The sequence below is a fragment of the Actinia tenebrosa genome, unplaced genomic scaffold (genome assembly GCF_029948245.1).
Source record: "Actinia tenebrosa isolate PJP-AT-01 unplaced genomic scaffold, QUT_ActTen_1.0 PGA_scaffold2__45_contigs__length_23673736, whole genome shotgun sequence".
Lineage (NCBI taxonomy): Eukaryota > Metazoa > Cnidaria > Anthozoa > Actiniaria > Actiniidae > Actinia > Actinia tenebrosa.
The window spans coordinates 17,555,088-17,582,878 of NW_028292579.1; the positions used below are offsets into that span (position 1 = coordinate 17,555,088).

The 27,791-nt window shown below is 38.7% G+C and overlaps 4 protein-coding genes and 1 pseudogene across 5 annotated transcripts; 2 read left to right on the forward strand and 3 right to left on the reverse strand.

Moving 5' to 3' along the window:
- The first annotated feature begins 1,646 nt into the window (after nucleotides 1-1,646).
- On the forward strand, nucleotides 1,647-6,803 carry LOC148909457 (uncharacterized; annotated as a pseudogene). Its single transcript, XR_016120422.1, has 10 exons — nucleotides 1,647-2,121; nucleotides 2,208-2,743; nucleotides 2,820-3,177; nucleotides 3,316-3,513; nucleotides 3,703-3,889; nucleotides 4,155-4,406; nucleotides 4,676-4,847; nucleotides 5,106-5,255; nucleotides 5,342-5,542; nucleotides 5,940-6,803. The product of XR_016120422.1 is annotated as an uncharacterized LOC148909457 (transcript).
- Nucleotides 6,318-7,839, reverse strand: LOC148909458 (uncharacterized). The gene is made up of 3 exons (XM_089033887.1): nucleotides 7,350-7,839; nucleotides 6,989-7,243; nucleotides 6,318-6,716 (listed from the first exon to the last, which is right to left on the reverse strand). The coding sequence occupies exons 1-3, from the start codon at nucleotides 7,634-7,636 to the stop codon at nucleotides 6,560-6,562; spliced, it is 699 nt and encodes a 232-aa protein (XP_088890013.1). The 5' UTR covers nucleotides 7,637-7,839; the 3' UTR covers nucleotides 6,318-6,559.
- Nucleotides 7,840-9,923: 2,084 nt separating this feature from the next.
- On the reverse strand, nucleotides 9,924-16,277 carry LOC148909459 (uncharacterized). Its single transcript, XM_089034143.1, has one exon. It carries the CDS (start codon nucleotides 16,275-16,277, stop codon nucleotides 9,924-9,926), a length of 6,354 nt encoding a protein of 2,117 aa, XP_088890269.1.
- A 196-nt stretch (nucleotides 16,278-16,473) lies between these two features.
- Nucleotides 16,474-27,784, reverse strand: LOC148909460 (protein jagged-1-like). Its single transcript, XM_089034739.1, has 5 exons — nucleotides 27,321-27,784; nucleotides 21,634-21,891; nucleotides 20,737-21,306; nucleotides 20,592-20,633; nucleotides 16,474-20,296 (listed from the first exon to the last, which is right to left on the reverse strand). Exons 1-3 carry the CDS (start codon nucleotides 27,369-27,371, stop codon nucleotides 21,121-21,123), a joined length of 495 nt encoding a protein of 164 aa, XP_088890865.1. The 5' UTR covers nucleotides 27,372-27,784; the 3' UTR covers nucleotides 16,474-20,296; nucleotides 20,592-20,633; nucleotides 20,737-21,120.
- Nucleotides 17,973-18,852, forward strand: LOC148909461 (uncharacterized). Its single transcript, XM_089034740.1, has 2 exons — nucleotides 17,973-18,517; nucleotides 18,602-18,852. Exons 1-2 carry the CDS (start codon nucleotides 18,249-18,251, stop codon nucleotides 18,753-18,755), a joined length of 423 nt encoding a protein of 140 aa, XP_088890866.1. The 5' UTR covers nucleotides 17,973-18,248; the 3' UTR covers nucleotides 18,756-18,852.
- Nucleotides 27,785-27,791: the final 7 nt, after the last annotated feature.

The window sequence follows — 27,791 nt, forward strand, 5'->3', positions numbered from 1 at the left end:
TCGGGCTTTAAACATAAGGATATGATGCGTCAGTTTTGTAATGGGTTTCTTGAAAAAATGCATATGCACTGAGAACGATTAGTCGAAAATGCGGTACCTTGACATTCTGATCGATAGTAGGACATTCCATTACTTGTGAGCTTCCTTCGCCGCACTATACACAAAAACAAACAGTCAGCAATCATGACGTATTAATTGGAAAGTTTCTGATCGAGGCAAATTCGTATACATTTTTGAATATGATGTATAAAAACAACGGAAATTTGCCGTTTCCTTATATAACAAAAGATGATACTCCAGATTCAAAAGCTAATTAATTATCATGCTATTTTCGTTCTGAATTGCAAGAACGTTCCTAAAACAACAAAACATTACTATACCTTTGTCAATCGTTTTCCGCACTATTTTGTCGGGATGGAGTTCGTAATTCTTGAGCCTTCAGGTGCATACGAGCTTAAGTATCCAGCAGTTTGATGTTCATGAAAGTGAGAAAACATGGAATGCGTTATTCTCAAATAAGTAAAGAGAGAAGAAAAAGAAGACAAAAATTAATATTGTATGAGATTGCTAAAAAATGAGTCGGCTGCAAGCTTAACTATAAGCATATAATATTAGAAGAATGCTTAAGTCCCCTAATGTTTATAGTGAGAAGGCAAAGACACGGTCATAGGTATGAGCCAGTGTTTTGTAAACCCCTTATAAACATCACGCCATCTGATAATATTAGAAGAAAGCTCAAGTCCCCTAATGTTTATAGTGAGAAGGCAAAGACACGGTCATAGGTATGAGCCAGTGTTTTGTAAACCACTTATAAACATCACGCCATCTGATAATATTAGAAGAAAGCTTAAGTCCCCTAATGTTTATAGTGAGAAGGCAAAGACACGGTCATAGGTATGAGCCAGTGTTTTGTAAACCACTTATAAACATCACGCCATCTGATAATATTAGAAGAATGCTTAAGTCCCCTAATGTTTATAGTGAGAAGGCAAAGACACGGTCATAGGTATGAGCCAGTGTTTTGTAAACCACTTATAAACATCACGCCATCTGATAATATTAGAAGAAAGCTTAAGTCCCCTAATGTTTATAGTGAGAAGGCAAAGACACGGTCATAGGTATGAGCCAGTGTTTTGTAAACCCCTTATAAACATCACGCCATCTGATAATATTAGAAGAATGCTTAAGTCCCCTAATGTTTATAGTGAGAAGGCAAAGACACGGTCATAGGTATGAGCCAGTGTTTTGTAAACCACTTATAAACATCACGCCATCTGATAATATTAGAAGAATGCTTAAGTCCCCTAATGTTTATAGTGAGAAGGCAAAGACACGGTCATAGGTATGAGCCAGTGTTTTGTAAACCACTTATAAACATCACGCCATCTGATAATATTAGAAGAATGCTTAAGTCCCCTAATGTTTATAGTGAGAAGGCAAAGACACGGTCATAGGTATGAGCCAGTGTTTTGTAAACCACTTATAAACATCACGCCATCTGATAATATTAGAAGAATGCTTAAAGTGTATATCAGGTCTAGAAATTTTTTACGGTTTTGTCATCTCTAGATGATATAGATAAATATTCCAAAAAAAATTTTCGATTTCGAATTTTTTTCACCTCGAAATCAGCCTTGAAAGTTAGATTTCTGGCGACGCCCAGTCGTGTTGGCCGTGTTTTGGGAGACGCTAATGGACTGGCACTAGTTTTTCTGTGACGTAAATTCGGTGACACAGTTTAGATCGGCCTTTCGAAGTATTGTAAATATGCCTAGTAGGTGCGTGGTTGGAGGGTGTTCAAATATAACGAAGAAAGGCATAAAACTTCATACGATCCCTTATTTTAATGATGACCGACCAATAGCAAAGGCTAGAAGGAAAAGATGGGTCGATTTTGTGTTGAAAAGACGAGCAAAATGGACGCCTACGGCGACTTCGGCAATATGCTCGGAGCACTTTTCTCCAGAGGACTACAGTCAGCGTTACTCTTTCGGAGAAGACGACAGAAAGCTGGCACACTTAGTAAGGGATGAGACCGGAATTGTGTCATACCCAAAACTTTACCCAGTTCCATCGACTAGTTCAGCTGAAGCCAACAATTCTCAAAGAAATCGCCGAAAGGTAAGTCGTCGATTGATAATAAAAAAATGTCACACATATTGGACTATATGCCCCAACTGTAGCACTATCGTTTGTTTACTATATAGATTCTTAGAGACATGATCGCTGCTAGTACTGGTGAGTCCAGAGAAGCCATGGGACCTGTTAGAGAGCTTGAGAATGAAGACAGGTTACCTGTAGACAATGCAGAGGAGCCTGATACAGTAATCAGTGCCGAGGATTGTTCTTCAGCGCGGGATTTCAGCACCCAGACTCCAGATTGCTTGGCTTGCAAAAAGCTCAAAGAAGAAAAACGATTGCTACATAATAAATGCATCGATTTAAAAAACAAGATCGATTCTCTGGCAAAGGAACCCACTCCAAAATCGTCCTGTGGTATTCAGTGTAATTTAACACAGCTGAACGACCATGAAGAAGGTCTTGGAGAAAGGATCGGAGAGAATTTGGAACAAGACGATGAGTATGTAAATATGGAAGTGGAGGAAGATGATGAGGACACAGTTGACTATGACATTACAGAGGAAGAGCCTGAGAGTATCCCTGATGACGTTGACTATCACCCCTACACAGATACAGAGACAGAAACTGAAACGGAGGATGAAGAGCATATGACAGGAAAGAGGTATGGAATAAATTTGATCTTTATAGTTTAAATCTTGACAAAAAATAATTTGTTTTGCTGTTGTTTTGTCTTACAGATTCAATTCAAGCAACTATAGCACTAGAACTGAGCCTAAGTACATTGTCTTCTTGTCCAAGCTGTTATTGTTGTTCTCCTTCTGCCACTCCTGCAAGACTGAAAACCCTGTTGTGACATACCGAGAAGTAGGGACTATGGTCAATATCACTACTACATGCCAAAACCCCAGATGCCCAAAGAAGGAAAATACTTGGAGAAGCCAACCCAACATGACAGACACTAAGATCCCAGCTGGTAATATTCTCCTCTGCTTTGCTGTCCTAACTGCAGGTGCTTCTGCAAGCAAGGTTTTCAGGCTATTTCAGCACATGGGAGTTGCCTGCATCACACTTACTACTTTCTTTAAACATCAAGGGGTACGCAATGTTTACAAAATGCTTTATTTATAAAAATGATCTATCATAGTTGAATTTAGTTGAGTAATGCAAACAAGGGCTCTGTACCTGAGAAGTAGGAGAATTATTTTCCATGTAAATTTATTTTTTGAATTTTAGGAAAAGCTGTTTCCTTCCATCCTGCTGTTTTGGAAAAAGTACCAAAAAGTAATGCTAAGTGAAGTAAAGTCACTGCCAGAGCCCCTAACACTATCTGGAGATGCCAGGCATGACAGCATGGGGCACAGCGCCAAATTTGGAGTATACTCAATCTTCCTTTGTAATTTGCCGAACATTATTCATTTTTCCCTCGTACAGGTATGTTATCATCATTGGATGTTATGATTCTACTATATCTGTCCTTACTGCCAAAACAGGTAGTGAGAATTAAACTTGTAAAAAAGCACTTTGTTGACTTTACATTCATTATGTTCTGTACACACATTCTTATTTGACTCTATAAGATAATTAATGCTAATCTTTGCATTGTGCCATTGTTCCTTTTAGAGAAATGAAACTAGTAGCAGTACGGCGATGGAGTACGTTGGTTTCAATAGGAGCATCAACTTCCTTCTTCAAATTGGCCTTACAATTGGCACCTTCGTATCTGACAGACATCTCTCCATTGCCAAACACATGCGAGAAAAGCTGCCAAATATTACTCACTATTTTGATCTTTGGCACCTAAAGAAATGTATGAATATCTAGTGGTATTATTATTAATATCATATTTTATTAATTATTGGTGTGACATATTTTAAACCTCTACACCACTTATTTAATGAAGGCAAAGCAAATATTAGTAAATATTTACTACAGTTATCTTTGAATATCTCTTGGTCAACTATACCTGTTTTCATGTCACCTTTGGAGTCAGAATGATTGTTTATGAATACATTTATTCTAATGGCATATGTATATTATGATAATAATAGTAATATATTGCATTTAATTTGCAGCTGTCAAGAAGGCTCTGAACAAAGTTGCAAGAGAAAAAGGATGTGAATTAATCAAGGACTGGATTCAGCCTTGCTTAAACCATCTCCATTGGAGTGCAACATCAACTGTCTGTGGAACCGGAAGAATCATCTGGTCAAAATTCAACTCCTTCAAAAGCCACATTCTTAATAGGCATAAAGATCTACCTGACCCTCTGTTCAATAAGTGCTCACATGCCGATGACATAACACCTAGGAAATGGCTTATCCCTGGTACTCTTTCTCTATTTTTATGTTGATAATTTCAAAATTTGTCACCACTGTTTTGTTCACACGGTTTTGGAAGAGTGATCCAAATTCCATTTCCTGGCCAAATCCCATGCTCTCAAATTAGTTATGTTTTTGAGCAACTCCAATTCCCACTTCTTATTTGCAAATCCCAAACCTGGTGCATAAAATTGAATTTTTCTAGCCCAGAAAAGTTGACTCCTAGTACCTAGCACCTATTTGACTGTTATAATTATGTTATTTTTCTTTATTAGATTCTGTGGCATATGAGAAACTGGACAAAGCATTGAGCAAAAAAGGAATTGTTGCTGGCATTAAACAGGCTTCTCCTTTATCGCAAACAAGTTGCCTCGAGGGATTTCACTCGCTACTAAATCAGTTTTGTCCCAAAATGATTGCATTCTCTTTCCCTGGAATGTATTGCAGGTATCTAGTACTGTGTATAACTTGTATTAATATGTATTTTTGCTATATATATTTTTCTAATATTATAATCATAGTATTATTCTCATATAAAAGCTATCAAGAAATAAGACATAAATGCATGACTAAATATTTGCATTCTTGCAAAAACTTGAATTGCAATATGCAAAATAAAGAAACAAATGAAATCAAACTAAGATATTCGAATAATAAGAATAATAATTTGTTATAATCATTCTCTTTGTTTTCTTTCCTTCCAAGACAAATACTTGCTGTAAGTCACTTCAACTACAATATCATTAGAGAGACAAAAAAAGAAGCCAGATGGATCAGACCAAGTGAGATTTATTTATCCGAAGTTTAAAAATGGGGAGGCTACTGTAAGAGATGTGAGAATAAAACCAGATTATGGTAAGAATTGCTATTTCGGCACATCTGATTTAACAAAAAGTCAAAAAATACTTGTATACATGTTATTGTTTATCTTTTATCAATAGGGTATGTGGAAGAGATATACATCACTTTTCTCGAAGCATTGCAGAAAGAAGACATGTTAAGAGAGGCACAGAAAGAATTAAAAGAAATGACCCCACCATCAATGAACACGATGCTGGTAAAAGAAAGTAAAACTGTGGCTTTGGAAAAAAAGGAAAAAAGAAAGAGTATGGTTGTAGACAATGTACCACCCACAACACCATGTGAGTAGGATGTTATTTCCCATTGATGTTTCTAAGTTTGAAGAGTGCCATCATCATACCTGTGAAATTTGCTTAGCTGAATAGCACTGAATAGTGCTTACCAAACAAAAGAAAACAAATGAATTTGTGCTAATTATTACTACTATTTAGATTTTGTACTATTTCACTGGTTATACTGACTGCACTCTGTTTCAGTGTTCAAATATCACCAAGTCCTTATTCAGTGCTTTCACTATAGATCTTTCTTCATAATTAGACTGTTGTGTCTAAGTCATGAAGGTTTATTTCTAATATGTTGAATAATCTAACAGTCATAACATAATAGAAGTATAATATAAACTAACAATTTTGTCATCAACTATTCACTTCATGCTAATTTGTGCATTACTTTTATCAGTATCACAGGTACTTGAACAAGAAGCCAAAGCTGCCGAAATTAAGAAAACAAAGAAGATTGGAGAAGGCAGGATAGAGAAATCAATCCCTCATTGCACTCATTGCAAGAATCCCATGAAAGGACACAAGAATGTGAAAGACTGCCCTAAAAACCAGAAAAGCAGTTAATACTCTCTTGCTTTTAGAGTGAAGTTACTAAACCCGTGAAATAGAAATTACTTGTTAAGGTGTAATAGTCAAATAGACACAAAAGAAAACAATGGCATTAGAGTCTCAGTGCTAAGGTGTATTAGTCTACTATCCATTTCACTGGTTTAGTGACTTCACTCTTATATTAATATGTAGAAATGTATCATTTTGTAATACTTTTTACAATTAATTATTTTATAATTTTTTATTATAGTTGTAAGTGCAATACAAAGTGACAAATACAAAACAACCCTCATAAAGGCAATTTGAGTCATTTCTATTAGACCCATGATACAAAGTTGTATAATTAGTGAGGAGAGTCGAAGTAAAACAAAAGAAAACAGTGAATATCTACTACTATGTAGTGCAATTTTTTTCATGCTTCGAGTAAAATCACTCTAATGCAATGTTCTGTTTATAATATAATATGTATCACTCGTTATCTTCGTATCCACAAAAATCGGTGCTAGGAAACTGTTTTCTTATCGAGTGGTATGCACAAGCAGGCAGTGGGATTCTCTTGGATCCTACTCCTTGATAACCATGAACCAATTGGGTGAATTCCCTGTAAGCTGTTGCACGGAGAAGCCTAAAATATGAAATGATAATTTGTTAGTATATAAACTTATCAAACAAACAAGAATATATTCTTGAAATAAACAACTGTCAGTTACAATTGCTATTTACATCATTATCATGGAAATAAGTAATACTTTAAAACGGCATGGTATGACTTGTAAAGCACGTGAACAGTAAAAGATATAAGAAAATAAGGAAGAAAACATTAGTCATAGTTATCTTACTTGTTCTGGGCCCATGTAATTAAAACTAAGCTTAGAAGAAAAAAAAGGATTTACTCACTCTTCTTCACTGCCAGTTTGTCTATACTTATATCCGTCGATAGTGCGGTACTTGGCACATGATGAACGTAGGGACCAGCGATTTAAACAAACAGGCTCAAACCCTGGATGTAAGGTCACACAAATGGGAGGTACTTCCAATTCTTCGAGCACTTCGGAAGACTTCAGTGATTCGAGACAACCCTCTATTTCGTGACAGCAATTACACTCTTGAGGTTTTTGAAGTAAGTCTTTCTTGCAATGACCGCATCTACACCTAAAAGAGGAAACGTTTAGATTTGCGAGTTAGTAAAAAAATCAAAACGAAACTAAATATTTTGCAAAAAGAGTGAGCTTGTAGCTAGATCTTGATAGTTACGTACCAAGCGCTATTCGGCGCATCAAATCTTTCTTGAAGCTTTTCATTTCTCTTCTCGATCTTTGAAATTTCTTCGTTATATTCACTGAGCCAGTCCGCATCAGCAAGTGGTTCTGAAGAATATGGTCCTACCAATTCGTGAGATTCAGACCTGGGGTAGCTATCATCTGACTCGTGTGTTTCAGCATGTTGATGGCATTCGTCCTCTATTTCTCCATCCTCTTCCTCTGAATATATACTTGAAATCTCGCTTTCAGAGCTGCAATCACTCCCGTAATAGTTCGTAGCCATCTTGTGAAATTATATATTGAAATTTATGTTTTTTGAAGGAATGAAAGTCACTAACGGGTCAATGTTTACAATACTTTGTCTACTCGTATCCTTGACAATCGCTTTTCTCGGTTCTCGAATTTACGTCACTAGTTACCAGTCTCCTAAAACACGGCCAACACGACTGGGCGTCGCCAGAAATCTAACTTTGAAGGCTGATTTCGAGGTGAAAAAAATTCGAAATCAAAAAATTTTTTTTGGAATATTTATTTATATCATCTAGAGATGCCAAAACCGTAAAAAAATTCTATACCTGATATACACTTTAAGTCCCCTAATGTTTATAGTGAGAAGGCAAAGACACGGTCATAGGTATGAGCCAGTGTTTTGTAAACCACTTATAAACATCACGCCATCTGATAATATTAGAAGAAAGCTTAAGTCCCCTAATGTTTATAGTGAGAAGGCAAAGACACGGTCATAGGTATGAGCCAGTGTTTTGTAAACCACTTATAAACAACACGCCATCTGATAATATAAGAAGAATGCTTAAGTCCCCTAATGTTTATAGTGAGAAGGCAAAGACACGGTCATAGGTATGAGCCAGTGTTTTGTAAACCACTTATAAACATCACGCCATCTGATAATATTAGAAGAAAGCTTAAGTCCCCTAATGTTTATAGTGAGAAGGCAAAGACACGGTCATAGGTATGAGCCAGTGTTTTGTAAACCACTTATAAACATCACGCCATCTGATAATATTAGAAGAATGCTTAAGTCCCCTAATGTTTATAGTGAGAAGGCAAAGACACGGTCATAGGTATGAGCCAGTGTTTTGTAAACCACTTATAAACATCACGCCATCTGATAATATTAGAAGAAAGCTTAAGTCCCCTAATGTTTATAGTGAGAAGGCAAAGACACGGTCATAGGTATGAGCCAGTGTTTTGTAAACCACTTATAAACATCACGCCATCTGATAATATTAGAAGAATGCTCAAGTCCCCTAATTTTTATAGTGAGAAGGCAAAGACACGGTCATAGGTATGAGCCAGTGTTTTGTAAACCACTTATAAACATCACGCCATCTGATAATATTAGAAGAAAGCTTAAGTCCCCTAATGTTTATAGTGAGAAGGCAAAGACACGGTCATAGGTATGAGCCAGTGTTTTGTAAACCACTTATAAACATCACGCCATCTGATAATATTAGAAGAAAGCTCAAGTCCCCTAATGTTTATAGTGAGAAGGCAAAGACACGGTCATAGGTATGAGCCAGTGTTTTGTAAACCACTTATAAACATCACGCCATCTGATAATATTAGAAGAATGCTCAAGTCCCCTAATTTTTATAGTGAGAAGGCAAAGACACGGTCATAGGTATGAGCCAGTGTTTTGTAAACCACTTATAAACATCACGCCATCTGATAATATTAGAAGAAAGCTTAAGTCCCCTAATGTTTATAGTGAGAAGGCAAAGACACGGTCATAGGTATGAGCCAGTGTTTTGTAAACCACTTATAAACATCACGCCATCTGATAATATTAGAAGAAAGCTCAAGTCCCCTAATGTTTATAGTGAGAAGGCAAAGACACGGTCATAGGTATGAGCCAGTGTTTTGTAAACCACTTATAAACATCACGCCATCTGATAATATTAGAAGAAGGTCCTTAGAAGAAAGCTAAAGTCCCCTAATGTTTAGAGTGAGAATGCAAAGAAACGGTCGATGTCTTTTCAGATTTATTCAATTGAGGTCGGTTTAACCGTCCCCGTAGAAGAGCTCTACTCAAAATGATGAAATAGTAAGTATGTTAATGAAAGTACAGAGAATATGTACGGGATTTCTCAATAATATCGTATCAAAAAGAAACCACTGCCATAGTTGAGTACGCAAATCCTTTTTATTCTTGCACTATTGAATCTGGTAATGATCTGGTCAACAACGTTGGCGGGTCAGTTAAAACAATTACATAAAGATATTAATCCCGAAAGTTCGTCTTACTTCAAACGAGTGTTACACTATACTGAATTAAAAGGGTAGAACGCTAAGAGATTAAGTTAATCTCTTGTCAATCAAATAATTGCTGAATACGCTGATTACTATGGAAACAGCTACATGGCTCCCCTAAATTGGTAACAATTTACAAAAATACCTAAATCATCAAAGTTCTTTAAACATATAAACCGTAACCAATTATAATATGTAAATGAAAGAAAAGAAAAGAAAAGAAAACATGAGTCCTCTATGAAGTCCCTATCCTATACTATGATGTCGGCTTTTGTGGACACCACCGTGGCTTGCGCTGGTTACTTGGTTGGCTCCTCGACGGGGATTCCCGGTCTGCTGTTTTCTTGTTTCTGAAGCAATAGCACTAACTTCTGGATAGGTCTTTCCAAGACAGATAGCTGTCCATTTCTTTTGCCGCGTGGTGATAGGTTGGGGCTACCAACGAGCAGCTTCACCTTTCTCACAAGCCCGTCGTCGTCACGGATTACTTCTGTTATTCTGGATAGGCGCCATTGGTTGCGGGGACTATCGTCGTCCTTGATCAGAACGATGTCATCAGGTTCCATGTTGCGTCGTTGACGCGTCCACTTTTGCCGTTCCTGGAGAGACAGTAAATATTCTTTCCTCCATCGAGTCCAGAATTCGTTGGTTAGATGCTGGACTCGTCGCCACCACTTCCTGGAGTAGAGGTCAGCCTCTTGGAAATTCCCTGGGGGTGGTAGTATGACCTTGCTCTTCATCGTTAGGAAGTGGTTCGGTGTGAGAGCTTCTATCGGCGCGGTTCTACCGTCTACCGTCAGGGGCCGTCCGTTGACTACGGCTTCGGCCTCACACATGAATGTGCGAAGAGCTTCATCATTTAGCTGACTGCCACAGTTGGAGAGTAAGGCTGATAGAACGCTTCGCACCGTTCTTATCTGACGTTCCCAGACGCCGCCCATGTGGCTTGCGGATGGGACATTGAACTTCATTTCAATCCAATCGCAATTGGACTTCAGCAGTTCTTTCTTCACAGCCTCATGATCCATCTCAGTCAAGGTTTCTTGTAGCTCTCTGCGCGCGCCAATAAAATTAGTCCCTCTATCACTGCGGAGTTGTCGGACTGGACCACGGCGGCATATAAATCGTCTTAGAGCGTTGATGAATGAGCTGGTGTCTAGACTGTTGGCTGTCTCGAGGTGGATCGCTCTGGAGAAAAGACAGGTAAACAGTACGCCGTAACGCTTAAGTTCTTTGCGCCCTTCTTTAATGATCCAGGGACCAAAATAGTCCACAGCACAATAGGTGAATGGGGGTGTCGGCTCCAGTCTATCGCTCGGCAGGTTAGCCATCTTCTGTTCTTGCCCTGATGCTCTCAGCTTTCTGCAGGTAACGCAATCGTGGATCAACTTTGAGACCATCGGGCCACCAGTGACTATCCAGTAGCCGGAGGAACGTATCTCGTTCAGGGTTAGGCCTCTTCCTTGGTGTTTGGTTGACTCGTGGCAGTTCTTAGCGATAAGGTATGAAATATGATTGTCCTTGGGAACTATAACAGGATGTTTGAGCCCGAAGTCGATACTCGCGTTTTTGATTCTGCCACCGACTCTCAGAATGCCATGTTGATCGATAAAGGGATCGAGGCGATACAGGTCTGACTTTCTTTTCAGTTCGCGCTGTTCAGCTCTGCTGCCGTTGGTGGGGTTCTCCCTACCAGTTGATAGCTCTTTCATCTCTGTGACATAGGCATCCTGCTGAACTTCTCTCAAGATAATACGCTCTGCTTCCTGGAGCTCTACAATTGTAGGGGTTGTGCCTATTGGTTGCATAGTACTCGTTGGAGTGGACTTCTTCTGAACTCGGTACCTCAGAATCCTCAAGTATTTCAGGCAGTTGGCCACGGCTCGTTTGGCTCGAAACCAGTCCGAGAAGTAGCCAAGTCTCTTCGTTAGTGTTGAACATTCCTTCACGACTGTGGAAAATGCGGACGACTTCTTAACCTCTTTATCATCTGCTGATATCTCGTACGTGTCGTTGGTGAAGTCTTGCCATTTCTCTTGGAGCTCCCATAGAAAGGAAGGTCCTTGCAACCATCTTGAAGTCCGTAAAAGACTTCTTGGACTCAGGCCGCGGGAGGCGTCGTCCGCTGGGTTGCTCCTACCTTCCACGTACTTCCATTGGGTAGGGTCTGTGTGGTCTCTTATTTGCTGCACGCGGTTCGCTACGTACGTGTGGAAACGACGCGCTTCGTTATTAATGTAGGCCTTGACTACTTGGCTGTCTGTCCAAAATACCTCCTTGTCGACTGGTAACGTCAGTTCCTTGTGAAGCATTTGGCTGACCTTTACCGACGTTACTGCTGCAGCAAGCTCCATACGAGGTATCGTTACTGGTTTCAGTGGCGATACGCGAGCTTTCCCCACGACGAATGAACAATGAACTTCGTCCTTCTCGTTCACCAGACGTAAGTAGGAACACTGGCCGTAGCCGTCAACGCTGGCGTCAGAGAAGTGGTGCAGCTCAACTATCTTGGGAGATTCAAATCCATCCGACTTGTGGCATCGGGGAATATTCATCTTCTCTAGTAAGGGCAGTTCTTCCCTCCACAGCTGCCATTCATGTCGCAACGAGCCTGGTATGTCATCGTCCCATCCCACGCCTTCCTTGCACAATAACTGGAGTATCTTCTTGCCTCGAAGCATGAATGGGGCGGCGAAACCTAGAGGGTCGTAGATGGAACTAACTGTAGACAGGATTCCTCTTCTTGTTAGGGGCTTATCCTTCAGATGAACTCTAAACTGAAAAGTGTCATTTTCTACGCACCATTCCACACCAAGTACTCTCTCGATGGGTAGAGCATCTTGATCCAAGTTGAGTTCCTTAACTCCTTTCGCCCTGTCATCGACTGGCACTGACTCTAGAACTTCTTTACTATTGGATACAAACTTGTGAAGTTTGAAGCCTCCCTTTGCGCACATCTCACGGGCATCTTTGATGAGTGACACGGCTTCGGCGGCCGTAGCGGTGGACATGAGTCCGTCATCTACATAGAAGTTTGTCTTCAAGAACTTAGCGGCGTTCTCGTGGCCTTGTGCATTGTCGTCAGCTGTCTTCTTTAAGGCTAGGTTGGCACATCCGGGCGAAGACGTAGCACCGAAGAGATGGACTCTCATGCGGTACTCCTTCGGAGTGGAACTCGTGTTTCCCTTATCCCAGAATAGGAATCGAAGGAGGTCGCGCTGTTCTTCATTTACGCGAACTTGACAGAACATACCTTCGATATCGCAGGCGAAGCATACTGACTCTTGACGGAACCGACATAGTACGCCCGCAAGAGTGTTCGTTAAGTCGGGGCCTTGGAGTAGATGTTGATTCAGAGAGTGGCCCTCGTACCTGGCTGAGCAGTCGAAAACGACTCTTATTTTGTCTGGCTTCTTCGCATGGTAGACACCGTGATGAGGTACGTACCATACCCTTTCGTAGTGGTTCGGTGCCTCTTCTGCATAGCCCTTTGCTAACATGTCCTCGACGAAGGTGACGTAATCTTGCTTATACTTTGGATCCTTGTCGAAACGGGTCTTCAGTTGATTCAAGCGTACCTCTGCGAGCCTTCGGTTGCAGGGAAGACTCAGGCCGTCTTCTCTTAATGGTAGCGGCATCTCATAGTGGCCGTCCTCGGTTTTGTGGATCTGCTCGGTCATCATCTTCATAAACCTTATATCTTCTTGTGATAATGACTTGTCGGAGCATTGCATTTCAGGGAACTCGTGCTCGAACATCCTTTTCACGGCAAGAGGGGTCATAACCTCCTTGTGAGATGGGGGCTGCGGGATAAGGAAAGACGTCCCGTGGTCCGTATCCATCCTCTTAGTCGCGACATAGTGACATCTAACGCTGCCTTCTTCGCAATCACTTCCTACCACCTCTGCGCCTATGACACCCCAGCCGAGAGCTGTGCGCATAGCGTACGGGTCAGTTGCACTCCCAGGGACAACTTGTCTTGGCTTGATAGCGCGAACACAGTTGTTGCCAACTAGGAGGCCGATCTTTAGTTCTTCTCTGTATGGTGGTATCTGGTCCGCTATTGGTTCGAGGTGTTTCCACCCCCTTGAGATCTCCGGTCTTGGTATCTGTTCGCGCCTAGCAGGTATCTGATCCCTTGAGTACGCTCTTGGAAGAGGTATGTTAACTTCTCCGTCCTGGCGAGAGACAACCAGTCCTTCGATTTTTCTTGTCAAGATATTTTCGACGGAATGCATTGTTCCTAGCTCCAATGTTATTTCCGGACCAGACAAGGATAGTTGAGAGCAGGCGTCGTCTGTGATGAAACATGTGTCGCTCTGGTCATCCAAAACGGCATACATTTCTACCTTACGATCCTCGTTATCTGGGTGATATACCCAAACGGGGACTATCATGGAGGTCCTGGCGTTGTTGCAGTCATTCAGGTGACAGACCTTGATACAGTGGTTGGTTGCTTTAGCTGTCTCTGAGGCTGGTTTACTTGCATCAACTTTAGTATCAAAGTGGAGCAGGGTTGCGTGTGATTTCTCGCAAACACCGCATTCGGCCTTCTTCCTGCAGCGTCTTGCCATGTGCCCTTTCGTAAGGCATGCGAAACAGACGCCTTTCGACTTGCAGACCTCCACTCTTTCCTTTGGCGACTTTTCAAGAAAGATTTTACAGCGCTCGAGTTCGTGAGGCTTATCGCAGAGGGGGCACATGCGCACATACGAGTTGTTCGATGAGTTGTTTGCTCTTTCTTTTGTGATCTCGTGTCTTGAAACGGAAGTAGCGAAAGTCGATCCTTGTGAACGTTTGGTTTCATTCCTTAGGGCGTTTCGTCCTGCTAGGTAACCGCCCTTTTCTTTGTTCGTGTCTAGTTCTTTCTTCGTAGCTGATAGTGATTCTAAAGAGAACACTGGATGTGTTGCATCAGAGGCGGCATCCTGAACGAACTCCACAAGGTCATTGAATGCATACTCGCTCTTCTTGGCTTCAATCCTCTTGGCGCTCTCCCTCCACCTGTTGCAATAGTAAGCTGGCAGTCTTGTAGCGAGCTGACGAATGAACATGAGGCTATTAAGCTCCCTTAAGTAACCAACTGTTTTCATGGTTTCTTGCGTCATCACAAGGAAGTCACTTAGCTCTTGGAGTTCCATCCCCGATTTGCAGGTTGGCCAACTGAACAGCTTCTTTCTGTATTCTTCGTAGATTCTATATGGATTGCCATAGCGTTCTTTCAACATCTTCCTGGCACGAGTATAGGCATCTTCCGTGCGAAGTCCGAGCAGCCCATTGATGGTTCTTTGGGCTGCTCCCCCTGTATACTGCCCGAGGTAGTAAAGCTTACGACTTGGGTCGCCGTCTTCTTCTATCAGAGCCTCGAAAGCACTCTCCCACTTTGGATATTCTAGTATGTCGCCTTGGAAGATTGGCGGTTTTGGCGCTGGTAGCATGAGACGCTTCAGGAGATGGACTTGCTGTCTCTGGATTTCGGTGCTTTCTCTTTGGATGGACTGAAGCTGCCAGGAGATGTCCATTGGTGGCGAGGTGTAAGACGTCGCTGGAGTGGAGCTGGCTCTAAATTGGGGTGTGGCCGGATCGATAATTCCACTCATACGAGGGTTCCTTATGGGTTGGAGTCTCGCTTGTATTCCTGTCGATCCGTTTTTCTCCAGAATTGCTCCTAGGTCTATTTCATCCGTTTCGCGTTGACTTGGACGCCCTATGTGTAATGGTTCCTTTACTTTGGCTTCCTCAGTTGGGTTTCCTGTGTACAGCGTTTTGACTTCAGCTGCTGGGTTTCCTGTGTGTTCATATTCTGTTTTCTTGGTGGGTGGCGTGACTTCTTTGGTAACAGGATTAATGACGTCGGATACGTCACGTTTGTTGGTGGTGTATTGACTAAGCTGGGAGATATCCCACGGGTCTTGTATTGCTGTGGGGATGGCTATCTCTCCCTTCCCAGCTTCAGTTTTCTCGTCCTCGGCGTCTTTACTGAGTAATCCTTTGATGGCTTCTGCGGCGTTTAACTCTCCTCGGAGCTCCTCCTCTTCTTCAAGGCGTTGTAGTTCTCTTTGTTGTCGTTTTAATTCGTCTTTTTGCCTGTCAATTTCCTGTCGTCTCTGCAAGCTTCTCATTTTCTCTTTTAGCGTCGTGGCTTCGATTATAGCTTGTTTTGCGATCGATAGGGCGTTAGATCTCGACGTTCTCGATGAACGACTGCTCCTCTTAGAAGATCTCTGTGATAGCATCTCCGATCTCTCGAACTCTAACTCCTTTTTCTTTGTTTTTAAGTCGGCCATACACTCCAGGGAGGACTCCCACAGCGTTGTAAATTGACCGTCGTCTTTGTTATCTTTATCATCACCCATCTTTATCAAGAGGTCAAGCACTTGGTCGTTAATAGCTCTGAATCTATTCATTTCCATTTCTAGACCGTCAATACTGGCGGTAAGCTTTACAAGATCAGAAGGAATTCTCAGTAATTCATAAGAATCCTGTATTCGTTTATTAAGATCCTTTCCTGCCTTGGTTCTCTTCTTTTTTGCGTTTTGTAAGTCCATTTCAAGACCCTTTTCGGTACGTGTTCGCAAGCGACATTCCGATCGTGCTTCGCATATTTCTGTGGTCGTGCTTTCCTTCGTAGTTTCTTTCTCTGGTTCCAACATTATGCAACGTTTACTTTAAAACGGCAGTTATTTCACATTAACTATAAGAGTTTCACATTTAGAGTTTCACAGTTTCACAAAGGAATCGTTGGTGAATATAGAATCACTTATTGACTTATCTCTCGGTGGATTCCCTCGTTGTTGACTGTACGGGATTTCTCAATAATATCGTATCAAAAAGAAACCACTGCCATAGTTGAGTACGCAAATCCTTTTTATTCTTGCACTATTGAATCTGGTAATGATCTGGTCAACAACGTTGGCGGGTCAGTTAAAACAATTACATAAAGATATTAATCCCGAAAGTTCGTCTTACTTCAAACGAGTGTTACACTATACTGAATTAAAAGGGTAGAACGCTAAGAGATTAAGTTAATCTCTTGTCAATCAAATAATTGCTGAATACGCTGATTACTATGGAAACAGCTACAGAATAGTTGAGCTTTTGAATCTAAAAAATGTCCTTATATTGTATCAAGGTCAGTGAATAACAGACTTGTGAACCTTTTAACTAAGGATCGGCTTTTATGTCAGCAGAAAAGAAGGTTTTGCCTGAGCAAAATCCCCCCTCCTCCCAAATTTCTTTAATTTATCCTGGAATTCCTGGATCCTTGGAATGAACTAAGTGGTTTGAAGTTATGAGCTGCTTTACTCTGCTCTTGCACGAGATCACATATAAGTGTTTTATTCAAAGCCTTTACTTAATACAACTGACGGGCAGAACCCGGGAGGCAGAATTGTGACGCATTAGGTAATGGGACTCCATGCTGGCACGGCCTCGTCCAATTTCGGCAGTCCTCGGAATTTTTCTCGTTCAATTAGCCAATTCGGAGTTGAGCAGGGGATTGGGTACTAATCAAAGAAATATTTATCTAATTACGAAGCGAACCCTATCACATGAAAGGCAACCAAAAGGAATTAGCAAATTTACCAATTTTTAAAACGTTTGGATAAATACTAGCTGAACATTATTTTTTCAAAATTTTATCAAATTAACAGAAAATGTATGGTTTTGCGGGACGACGGTCAAAATCCCCATACATTCTTTGTTAATTGCAAGACCTCTCATAAATTGGGTATTTTTCCAAATGGTCTGTAATTTGGAATCTATACTAAAGTTGGTAAGATCGAGATATGATTAGTTTTTCGTTTGGCTCAATAAGACAGAAATTACAGCCCACTTGATAACTTCAAAATGGCCAATTATTTCTTAATTGGACAGCATGGAGTCCTATTACATATACTAATTAGGTGGGGGGGAAAACGTGGCCTTTCATAATGAGAACAAAATCTATTGATGCAAAACACTTCTCGTGTTCAAGGCGCAGAAGTTATTATGGGGCGGCGAGAGACCGGTTCAGCATTTAGTAGCAAAATCTCAAGCAACTGATAAGGAAATTTGGCTGCCTTTGTGATTTGGATTTCCGTTTTGTTTTAAGATAATTGTTGGAGTGAAAGCACTGGCCAAGCTAAATTAGTTTAATTATTTCGAATGGATTTTTTTTTTTTACTCTATATTCATGCGTGTTCTAGATGACTAGGAAAACTTATTGTTTCACAGTTCTGGGCCAGTCATAACTATATGTATCAATGATCGAATTCTGTAATCTCAGATGACTTTTCTAATCTTATCAGTGATCAGCAGCCTTGGATATTGTTTGTGCCGGACTCCGGGTTACTGACTTTGTCTTATTTTCAAAATTTCATCATCTCTAAAGTTATCCAAATGTAAAAATATAAACGTGTTATAATGTCCTCGTAAGGCCAGAGACTCGATTTCCCTCTTGTAGAGTAAAAAAATATCGTCTAAACCTTCTCTTAATTTAACACAAAAACGGCCGTCGCCGTGTGGTGCATACTTGTGTGGCCATGAGTTGAATGACAACTAGGCTTATAACCCAATTAACTCGCCAGTTTATACGAATCGATTCATCATTTTGAGGAAGATACTGGTACGTTTTGGTTCAGAAAATGGAACCCAAGAAAAGTCTTTATTTTCAAGAAAAAGATGGCGCACCGATGGGTGAGCGCGTTAGAGCAGTGGGAATGGTGTTCTATGGGAACAAAGATTTAAAAGTCGGAGAGGTTTATAGATTAAAGAGACAACGAGATAATCCAAAAGACATATGCTGTCTTGAAATCATAGACAAGTTTGGTAGACCGAAAGCAGTTATCAACAGGAATACAGCAGTAGTGTTGTCCCCTTTGTTAGATAGTGGAAAATTGGAGAATGCAGAATGGTAAGTGCAATGCAGTTTTTCTTGCATCGTTTTCAAGTTACAAGTAAATAAAATGAACTTTTTTTACTTTTTGATTACATATAGTATGATACTCGAAGAAGCCAAATGGAGTAGAGGTGACCGAGGCAGGCCAGCGAGGGCCCACAAGATAAAGGTCATGGCGGTTATTACACAATCTTCCAATATTGAAAACTTTCTTGATAAAATCCAAAACACTTATCAACGGCTGGAGGAGTGAACCGCCGTAACTAAAAATATCTCACTTAAGCAGCATATGCACTGTTTAAATTTTCTCTTGTTGAGTTTGTGTTTTTGACAAATAAATAAATTTCAGTTGTTATTAATACTTGTGTTCTCCAGTTGTGAGTTGTTTCCAAATTTAAGCATCTGATTTTTGAGAAATTTTCATCATTTTTTTATGGCAATAGACGTACCATAAACAACTTCAGTATATCCTGACGCTTTGAAAGATCCTATACAATTATTAGCATATTGTAAAAGCACCCCATACATGGAATGTTCGTTGCGCAAATCACCTTTATCAACAGGGAAGGTCTGGACGAATAGATAAGGTCGAAATGTCATCATATCATGTGCGCCAAAAATGAAGAACGTGATTCAAGTTTTGACGTGAATTCTTTGCCAACATTTCTATTATTTTTTTCATTGTGTTTATTTATTACGATTATACACCCAAAATAACGGCATAGTGTAAAACAAGGACTGGACTCTTGGACCCTTTGACCCTGGACTCTTGGACTATTTGTTGGACCTACTATTGAACCATCATATTTCTTGCCACTATTAGAAAACATAGTCAGTGGTCTTTGCATTTTCTATAGGGTGTACGATTTTTATTTTGTTGCCTAATGGCCGCTTTCAAGTAATTTCTCAATGAATGAAACATGTTAAAAAGGTACTGACTGCTATTGAATGCAAAATAATTCGTCTTTAAAGGAAAAACAACTTGTTTTTCTTTTCTCTTAAGAAAATAATTTTTTGTTTTACTCTATTGGTTTCGCTTTTCACTTTACTTAAAAAAGTAAAGGCAATGCTATTGGAGATACAATGAAATAAACCTTCGTCAATGCTCAGAGTCAGCTAGATCGGGATGATTGCCTTATAGATAAGATAACATTTTAAAATACAAATAAGCATAAGAAATATATGTTTGCTAGAATCAAAGTAGTGATCATTAAAAATATGCAGCCCGGCATCTATATACAAATAACGCCTTTTCGGCAACTTGCTTTGCATCTTATCAGCATTTAGCTTGGAGAAACCGGACATCTAGTCATTACAGAAGGGGTTCTTTTCTGACAGCATCATTGATGTCTTAGTTAATTATACTTTTATGGGTGTACATTTACATCGCCAAAAACATCCCTCTCGAACAAACCCTAAATTAGAATAAAAAAAGAACGGAAATTTGAAGCTATAGCGAGAGTTACACCACAGTGCTACACTGCTGTGTGTTAGGGGTTGGAGGGGCTAACAGTCGTAACGCCCTTTCAGTGAAAGTCAAATCTTCAGTATCGACACACATGCGAGGTATTCAAAGCGATCAATTTGTCCAAGGAGGTGCTCCACAAATAAATGAAATACTAAGCCATGCTCAAAATGCAGCAAGCCAGAAAACTATATAACGAATATGCAACTATACATAGGAGATATTTTCGGTAAAGATTCAAAGTGGTAAAACGTACCTTCTCGTATTCCATGAACAACTGAGGAGAAGACCACTTTTTTCTTTGTCATTCATACATGCTGGCGTTATACCTAGAGAAGGGGGGATTCCAAATTTGCCCTGATAACTAACCTTAAAGTTAATTTATCGTCGCGATCAAAAATGAATCCACACGCGATATTCAAAGGGTGTTTTTTAGAAAAAATAGTAACTCAGTTGTGGCTTGGATGCCTCAGTTACTTGCAAATTATTGGGATTACTTGTTTTGCCGATTAAATCTTCTTACGTACTGACTAGCAGTAGTATAAATACGGAATAGTATAATAGACTAACTCTAACTTTAAAAGGTTTTTTCATAAATTGTCAGTCGGGTTTTTTTCTACTTACCAGAAAAGCGGCGTTAATTATATCGACTGCATCTTGTTCCACCTATACCGAGAAATCATAAAAAAATTTAGTCGCGGCTTGTCCAGCAACCAAATCACAATTTCGCAAATTGAATCTACATCTATTCATAGTGAAAGATACTTACGTGTTAAGAAGCAAAAGTACTTGATCAAAAATACCACTAGATAATAATAAGTTTTGTTCTTTGCTGTGTGAGACGTTCGCAAACGGACCCAGATACTGGCTATATAAATGGCCTCGTTTCCCTTCTTGCTTCGTTAGCCTCTTCCGCAGTCCCTTGCTCGGCCGCTGCACTCTCCGCACTTATTCACCCACGTGCTATTATGAAAGAGGAGAAGCTTTCGAGGCAAATTTCCCAGGTATCTTTTCACACTTTGGTATATGTTGAACCAGCCAGCGAAAATTTACATAATGCATAAACTTCCAAGCTAGGAAAAAGGCTAAACACTCATTTAGGCAGCCAGTATCAAGTAAATGTGTCTTTTTGCCAGCAAATACTTACAATGTATCAGATTCTCCCAGCTAGCAAAAAATCACATGCGGAGCGGATATTTTGCAGAGCGGCTCCGGCGGGTGCTCTTGTAACTGTACCATTGTAGGTCGGGATAGCGGTGATTGTCGCAGAGTGTTTGTCGATAACTTTATCACTCGAGCTGTCACCATCCCATGCTTCTATGAATACTCCAAAATCTTGCTATAAAAGGAAAAGAAAGGATATGTTTCATTTAGGAAAGTACGACTAATGTGCTTTGTGCCATGCGTCACCACTCACCACTGTGTTTATGGGTTCGGACCACCTTCCCATTGTTCAAGACCTTATCTCAGGATTCTCTGGGTTTTCGCTTCCCTCCCCCTCTCCCTCCACATACTGACAAATCGCTCTAATTTGTCGCTGGGCGCTCTAGTCATGAGTCTCTGGCTTGGGAGGCCAAGTATTTACTCATGGAGTGATCAAGAAAAACGATATCGTTTATTGAAATTTAAGTTACATTCACTAATCAGTTAGCGTAGATACACTTACTGTTTTTATGTTGAAAGGTCTTTCCACTTTGTAGTCCTTAGCAAATGTGTTTCCACCCAGTTTTCTACTGGTCTGCACACCAGACATACAGTTAGATATCGAGGTAGGGCGTGGGAATGCTGTTAGACATACTTTAAAGTAAGTATCGCACTCGCTAGCACACCAGCTATCACAACAATCATTGTTCCAGGCTGTCCCTCCTGAATTTATCATCTTTTTAAGAATAACAACGAACTTTCCTTTTCCTTTAACTGAAACCTGTTGACCAAAAGAAACAGTAAGGCTAGCAAAGTTAAAGTCAGTAGTAAAGACAAAATAGGGCTACGCAATTTAATTCGGATGCTGCTTCTTTTCTTAAACCCAAGGACCAATAAAAGACAATACCCTAGATTTCATCTTGTTTTTCTGGATCCTCGTTTAATTTCCATTTATCTTCAGACACTACAAGAGAAGGTATATGCAGGATTCGACTGATTGTGTCCTTCTGAGCCACTTATTTAATTCTTTCCCCAAAGGAACCCAGCATGACACCATGAATGTCCCTTATTCTCGGCGGGAACACAAGAAAATGTTTAAGAAATAGAAAACAACTGCGTAGCCATATGATGGCACCATGCCAACAATTTCCTCACTGCGCCATTTGTTATTCTAAAATATCTTTTTAGTTATTTTATTGTTTTAAAATATATCTGTAGTGGTTTTAAAATACGTTTTTAGTGTTTTCTATAATTTTTTAAAACGTGTTTTTAAGAAATAAAGATCAGTTTCAAGCTTCTCTTAATTCCGTTTAGAGCCAAACAAATTATTAAATGAAAAATAAAAAACGGAAGTCGCTTCTAGATGCTTCCAAACTAACAACCAGATTTGCCTGTTATTGATTTTAAATAAGAGGAGTGTTTGCCGTAGGTAAATTATCAAATCTTTCAAATTTTTTTTTTTTTTACCGACGAATGTCATTTTTTGAGTATGGCGCGTATTGTATTTTGTTTGCACGTGGAGAACACTATACAATTAACTTTATCGAATCTTCCTGGATAAAACTTTTCAGAAGCAATTTACATAAAGTAGAAAAATTGCAATATCTCATACAAGTAAATGTCTCCAAATACCATAATATATCAATAATACGTAAGTTAAAATATACTAATAAAGCAATGCTGGTTTTTTAAAGGATTGAAATCGGTCAAAATTAGGGATGGTTTCTTTCACGCGAAAGCCTCGAAAGTATAAGGGATACACTATTCGAAATATGATACTTATTAACTTTAACATGTGATCGTCACGCAAAAGCGTCAGAAGTACTAGGGATACACTTTTTAAAATGTAGATATATAGCATTTTTTTATAAGTACCAAAGAAAACGCTATAAAATGCTTGAAAGACGCTTAATCACTTGATTCTACTAATGGATTTGTAAATGTCTTAACATCTTATTTCTTTACTCCTCACATACTGCAACCCACGCGTATCACAAATCACTCAGCAACTTTAATTGATAACATATTTTTTAACTCAATTTCTCACCACACTGTTAGTGGGAATATAGTATATGATACCTCTGACCATCTTGCTAATTTTCTTATTATTAATAAACTTCCTGCCATTCCAAAAAAAAAAAAAGGAAATTTTTAAGCGTGATTATTCAAAATTTAATGAATTAAATCTTATCCAAAAAATTCAAGAAACTGATTGGACTTTCACTTCTTCAATATCTAATAGTGACCTGCAATTTAATACCTTCTACTCTAAATTAACTAACGTAATTGATAAACATATTCCACTACAAAAGTTAAATAGAAAAGAAATTAAGTTTAAAAGTAAACCATGGATTACTTCGGCCATTGAACGTTCTATTTCAGCTAAAAACAAGTTTTATAAGAAATATATTTTAACTAAAATTCCATAGTATTTCAAGAAATACAAACTATACCGTAACAGATTGAATCATCTTATTAAAATCAGTAAAACTAATTATTATAATACCTATTTTGAATCCAATAAGTCTCATATTAAAAACATTTGGGCAAGGGCATAAAAGAATTGTCAGCATGAAATCTGGGAATAGAGGATATCCTTCAAGACTTTTAATTGATGATAATGAAATAACTGATAGTAAGCAAATTGATGATACCTTTAATTTCTTCTTTACCAAAATTGGTCTCAAGTTATCCTCTTCCATATATACCTCCTGTTGCTAAATCTGCTTTATCCTTTCTTACTAACTGCAATATAAATAGTTCTTTTCACCATTATCCTACATGTTCAGGTGAAATTGAAGAGAAAATTGACAAAATTAATAGTTCAAAGTCAACTGGCCCTTACAGTATTCCAACCAAGATTTTAAGAGGCAATGTCCACAAGAATCGAACAAATGGTGGCAAGGGTCAAGAAATCAAATTCGCTCTTCTTTAGAAGTTAGATAGGTCATTATTAGATATGAATCCCTGGGTAGTTGGTTTTCGAAAATATTATTTTATTTTCGAGAAAACGGCCACAGAAGAGGTTCGACCGAAACCCAAGCAAGAGACGCTCAAGAGGAGTGAAAATGGACAAACTTTGAACAGAGCGCCCGTAAAAAATAAACCATCTATGACAATTTTTGAACCTTCTTAATAATGTATCACCCTTTTTCGTTCATTGGACTGGATTTCAAGCTTATTGGGAAAGGGACGAATTTTTGGCGAGGGAAATAGGAGGCCTTTGTTTACATATGCTAATTAGTTGCCTCAAAAGAAAAAAAGATTTAACTATGGGCAAGTTCTCTGATTGAAATAATATTTATGCTGCAAGTTGAGGAAGAATAGACCTTTTCAAAACTTTAAAGATTGATTTGGGGAAATTAATTCTGACTGCATAGAAACCTGTTGAATTTGGTTGAAATACATGCGAAAATCACGCTTCCCGAATCAAAACAGGACTAAGGATTTTCGTAAAGATTGCCATGAAATTTACCCTGAAAACTAAGAAAATATTGTTCGTGCCGTTGTTTGAAAGTTCAGTGTGGTTTGGTAAATTTAAGCTGCATTAGAAAGGTTTTGGGATTGTCGGTATATGCGCAAAAAACGCGATCTTTGGTGATTGCGTGACCGAGGTTCCACTTTACGTTTAGAAGATTGATTACTGTAAAATTCACGCTAAAAATTACGATAGAAACGTTCTTTAAATAGATTTATAATCTTGTTTGATGGTTTATTTTTTACGCGCGCTCTGTTCAAAGTTTGTCCATTTTCACTCCTCTTGAGCGTCTCTTGCTTGGGTTTCGGTCGAACCTCTTCGAAAACCAACAACCCAAGGATTCATATCTAATAATGGCCTATCTAACTTCAAAAGAAGAGCGAATTTGATTTTTTGACCCTTTGCCACGAATTCGTGAATTTGTTCGATTCTTGTGGACATTGCCTCTTAAAACTTCTCAAGCATCAATTATCTACACCTTTAGTAAATATTTTTAATCTATCCCTTGCATCTGGTTGTGTACCTAGTAATTTTAAAATAGCTAAAGTTATACCAGTACAAAAAAAAAAGCTCCCAACTTGATGTAAATAACTATCGTTCAATTTCCTTGCTTTCGATATTCAACCGTCTCCTAGAAAGAATTGTATGTAAACGTCTTACGAGCTTCATTGCTAAGCACAGTATTTTGTATGAAAAGCAATTTGGCTTTAGAACTAACTATATATTCCACTTTGCACGCCATTCTCTCTATAACTGACAAGATTCAATCAGCAATTGATGAAGGCTCTTGTGCATGTGGTATATTTTTAGACCTATCAAAGGCATTTGATACTGTTGACTATGCAATTTTATTACAAAAACTTGATCCATTTGGTATTAGAGGTTTAGCAAACACTTGGTTCAGGTCGTATTTAGAAAATAGATTTCAATTTGTATCTGTGGGAAGCATTAAATCTGACTTGCTTCCCATTTCCACTGGCATACCGCAGGTTCTGTATTAGGACCAATCCTCTTCCTCCTATACATTAATGACTTTAACCATTGTTGCAACTCACTTGATCTACACTTATTTGCTGATGATTCAAATCTTTTTCTTTCAAATAAGAGCCTCATACAACTGGAATCTCTTATAAATGACCAATTAAAATCTATACATGAATGGCTTTGTGCAAATAAACTTTCCCTTAATATAGACAAGTCCAATTTTGTCATCTTTCACCCCTCGTATAAGAAACTCAATCATTCTGTTTCATTAACCATAAACCGTAAACCCCTTGAAAGAGAATATAGGTATCATTTTTGACTGTCATCTTAATTGGAAATCTCAGGTTTCACATATATCCAGTAAACTAAAACGCAATATAGGCATTATCTCTAAGCTCCGCCAATTTGTCAATATTGATATATGTGTTACTCTGTCTTATACTCTGATCTACCCCTTCTTAGCCTATATGACATTACTGCATGGGGTAATTACACTTACTGCTCATCTCTTGAACCTCTATTCATTCTTCAAAAAAGAGCCATAAGACTTCTTACATTTTCTGATTTTGATGCCCACACCAGTCCTCTTTTTCTAAAGCTTGAAATATTAAAGTTTTCTGACCTAGTTTTCTAGGTTTTCCAGGTTTTCTAGTTTTTTGTTTATGTACAATTTTCATTCAAAGAGGTAACCGGAATCATTTAATCCATTCTTCACACAAGTAAATGCTATACATAATTACAACACACGGCTTGCTAGCAAATCACTCTATATTCCAAAAGCAAGAACTAACTTTGGAAAATTTAACATCAAATTTGTTGGAGTCAAAGTCTGGAATTCCATTGATGAGTCATTTAAAAAACTTAACCTCTCTCAATTTAAGGAAACACTGAAAAGTGATTTGCTTTGGTATAAAAACGGATGAGAATTATCAAACTAGAAATAACATCAAAATGAAATCAAAATGAAATCACTTATGAGCATAATTCTTTGATCCTTATTGTTCTTCTTTTTTCATGTATATATGTATGTATTTTTGTAATATTTGTTATAATTATTTCTTTCTCCTATACTTTAACTCTTTATTTTTTTTGGTATATTTTATATAATTCCTACAATACTTTATTGTTAACTATTCTCTCTATTAAGAACACTATACCTGACTACATTCTGCAAATGTTTTTACAAGCCTACTAGCTACCTCGATTAACCTCTGGTTACTGTAGCTAGAATGGCACCTTAAAAGAGGCTGTGTTTTCACTAGAAATGTTAACTTGCCTAAAATTCCTGGAGGTGTTTTAATCCGACAACCACCTTTCAAGAATAACACTGTGATTGGTCATTTGCTTGGTAGGACAACTTAAATCATCTTGCTAGGTAGTTTAACTTTGCCTTATTTCCGGTGTTACATTTAATCTAGTTTAAATTGTCTTAGTGAAAACACAGACATTATGTTAAGTTAAACAATTGTAAATAAGGTGTTAAATAAAGATTTGATTGATTGATTGATTGATTAATTGATAGATTGATTGATGACATCCTCTTTGATCGATAGATATGAGACAGAACGGGTATTCCCATATATCGGAGCTATCCATTAGAATAGAAAAAAAAAATATTAGTTATGTATTCTTTGCAAAGGTGGTTGAAACTGCTAGGAAGTTTTCAATTATTGAAATAAAATATAACGAAGTGAAATGTAGTAGTTATAGATAACAATCATTACATTAAATGATACGCAGTAACTCACCACAAATATGAAGCAAATGATGATCCCTAAAACATACTTTATCGTCCACATACTGGTTCTGTATTTCACTAGTGTTGAATAAAACCTTAAACCATCAACGAAAACAACAAGACCCACGCCGAGCGAGAGATATTATTGTTATTAAGCTTCCAAGTTGAAAAATATGACAAACAACACTGTTTTTTGTCTGGAAAAGGTATCTGTTTCGCCCTGAACGCTGACCTTCCCATGGGACCATTTCCGTGCGAGGTGACCCACGGAGCACCTGATTGGCTGCGGATTGAGTGTAATTATGAGTGTAATTTATTTCATATGTAATGAAAAGATCAACCTCTTACTTGCATATTCCATGATTGGTCTGTCTTGTATAAGAACACACAGACGCTTATTCATGAGATCGTACTATTATAGGGTAGGAAGATTACGTACTGTAACGTGATCTATGGAATGTCCCGCCAGCGGTCTTTCCCT

What these genes read in the sequence shown, in the direction of transcription:
- LOC148909460 (XM_089034739.1), bottom strand. Translation starts at nt 27,371, where the DNA reads ATGTGGACGATAAAGTATGTTTTAGGGATCATCATTTGCTTCATATTT. An exon ending in TCATTTGCTTCATATTTGTG is followed by an intron (nt 21,892 to 27,320) that starts GTGAGTTACTGC and finishes TTTGGTCAACAG; the next exon opens with GTTTCAGTTAAAGGAAAAGG. An exon ending in GACCTTTCAACATAAAAACA is followed by an intron (nt 21,307 to 21,633) that starts GTAAGTGTATCT and finishes TTCCTTTTATAG; the next exon opens with CAAGATTTTGGAGTATTCAT.
- LOC148909458 (XM_089033887.1), bottom strand. Translation starts at nt 7,636, where the DNA reads ATGGCTACGAACTATTACGGGAGTGATTGCAGCTCTGAAAGCGAGATT. An exon ending in GATGCGCCGAATAGCGCTTG is followed by an intron (nt 7,244 to 7,349) that starts GTACGTAACTAT and finishes TTCCTCTTTTAG; the next exon opens with GTGTAGATGCGGTCATTGCA. An exon ending in CAAACTGGCAGTGAAGAAGA is followed by an intron (nt 6,717 to 6,988) that starts GTGAGTAAATCC and finishes TTCATATTTTAG; the next exon opens with GCTTCTCCGTGCAACAGCTT.
- LOC148909461 (XM_089034740.1), top strand. Translation starts at nt 18,249, where the DNA reads ATGGAACCCAAGAAAAGTCTTTATTTTCAAGAAAAAGATGGCGCACCG. An exon ending in AAATTGGAGAATGCAGAATG is followed by an intron (nt 18,518 to 18,601) that starts GTAAGTGCAATG and finishes GATTACATATAG; the next exon opens with TATGATACTCGAAGAAGCCA.
- LOC148909459 (XM_089034143.1), bottom strand. Translation starts at nt 16,277, where the DNA reads ATGTTGGAACCAGAGAAAGAAACTACGAAGGAAAGCACGACCACAGAA.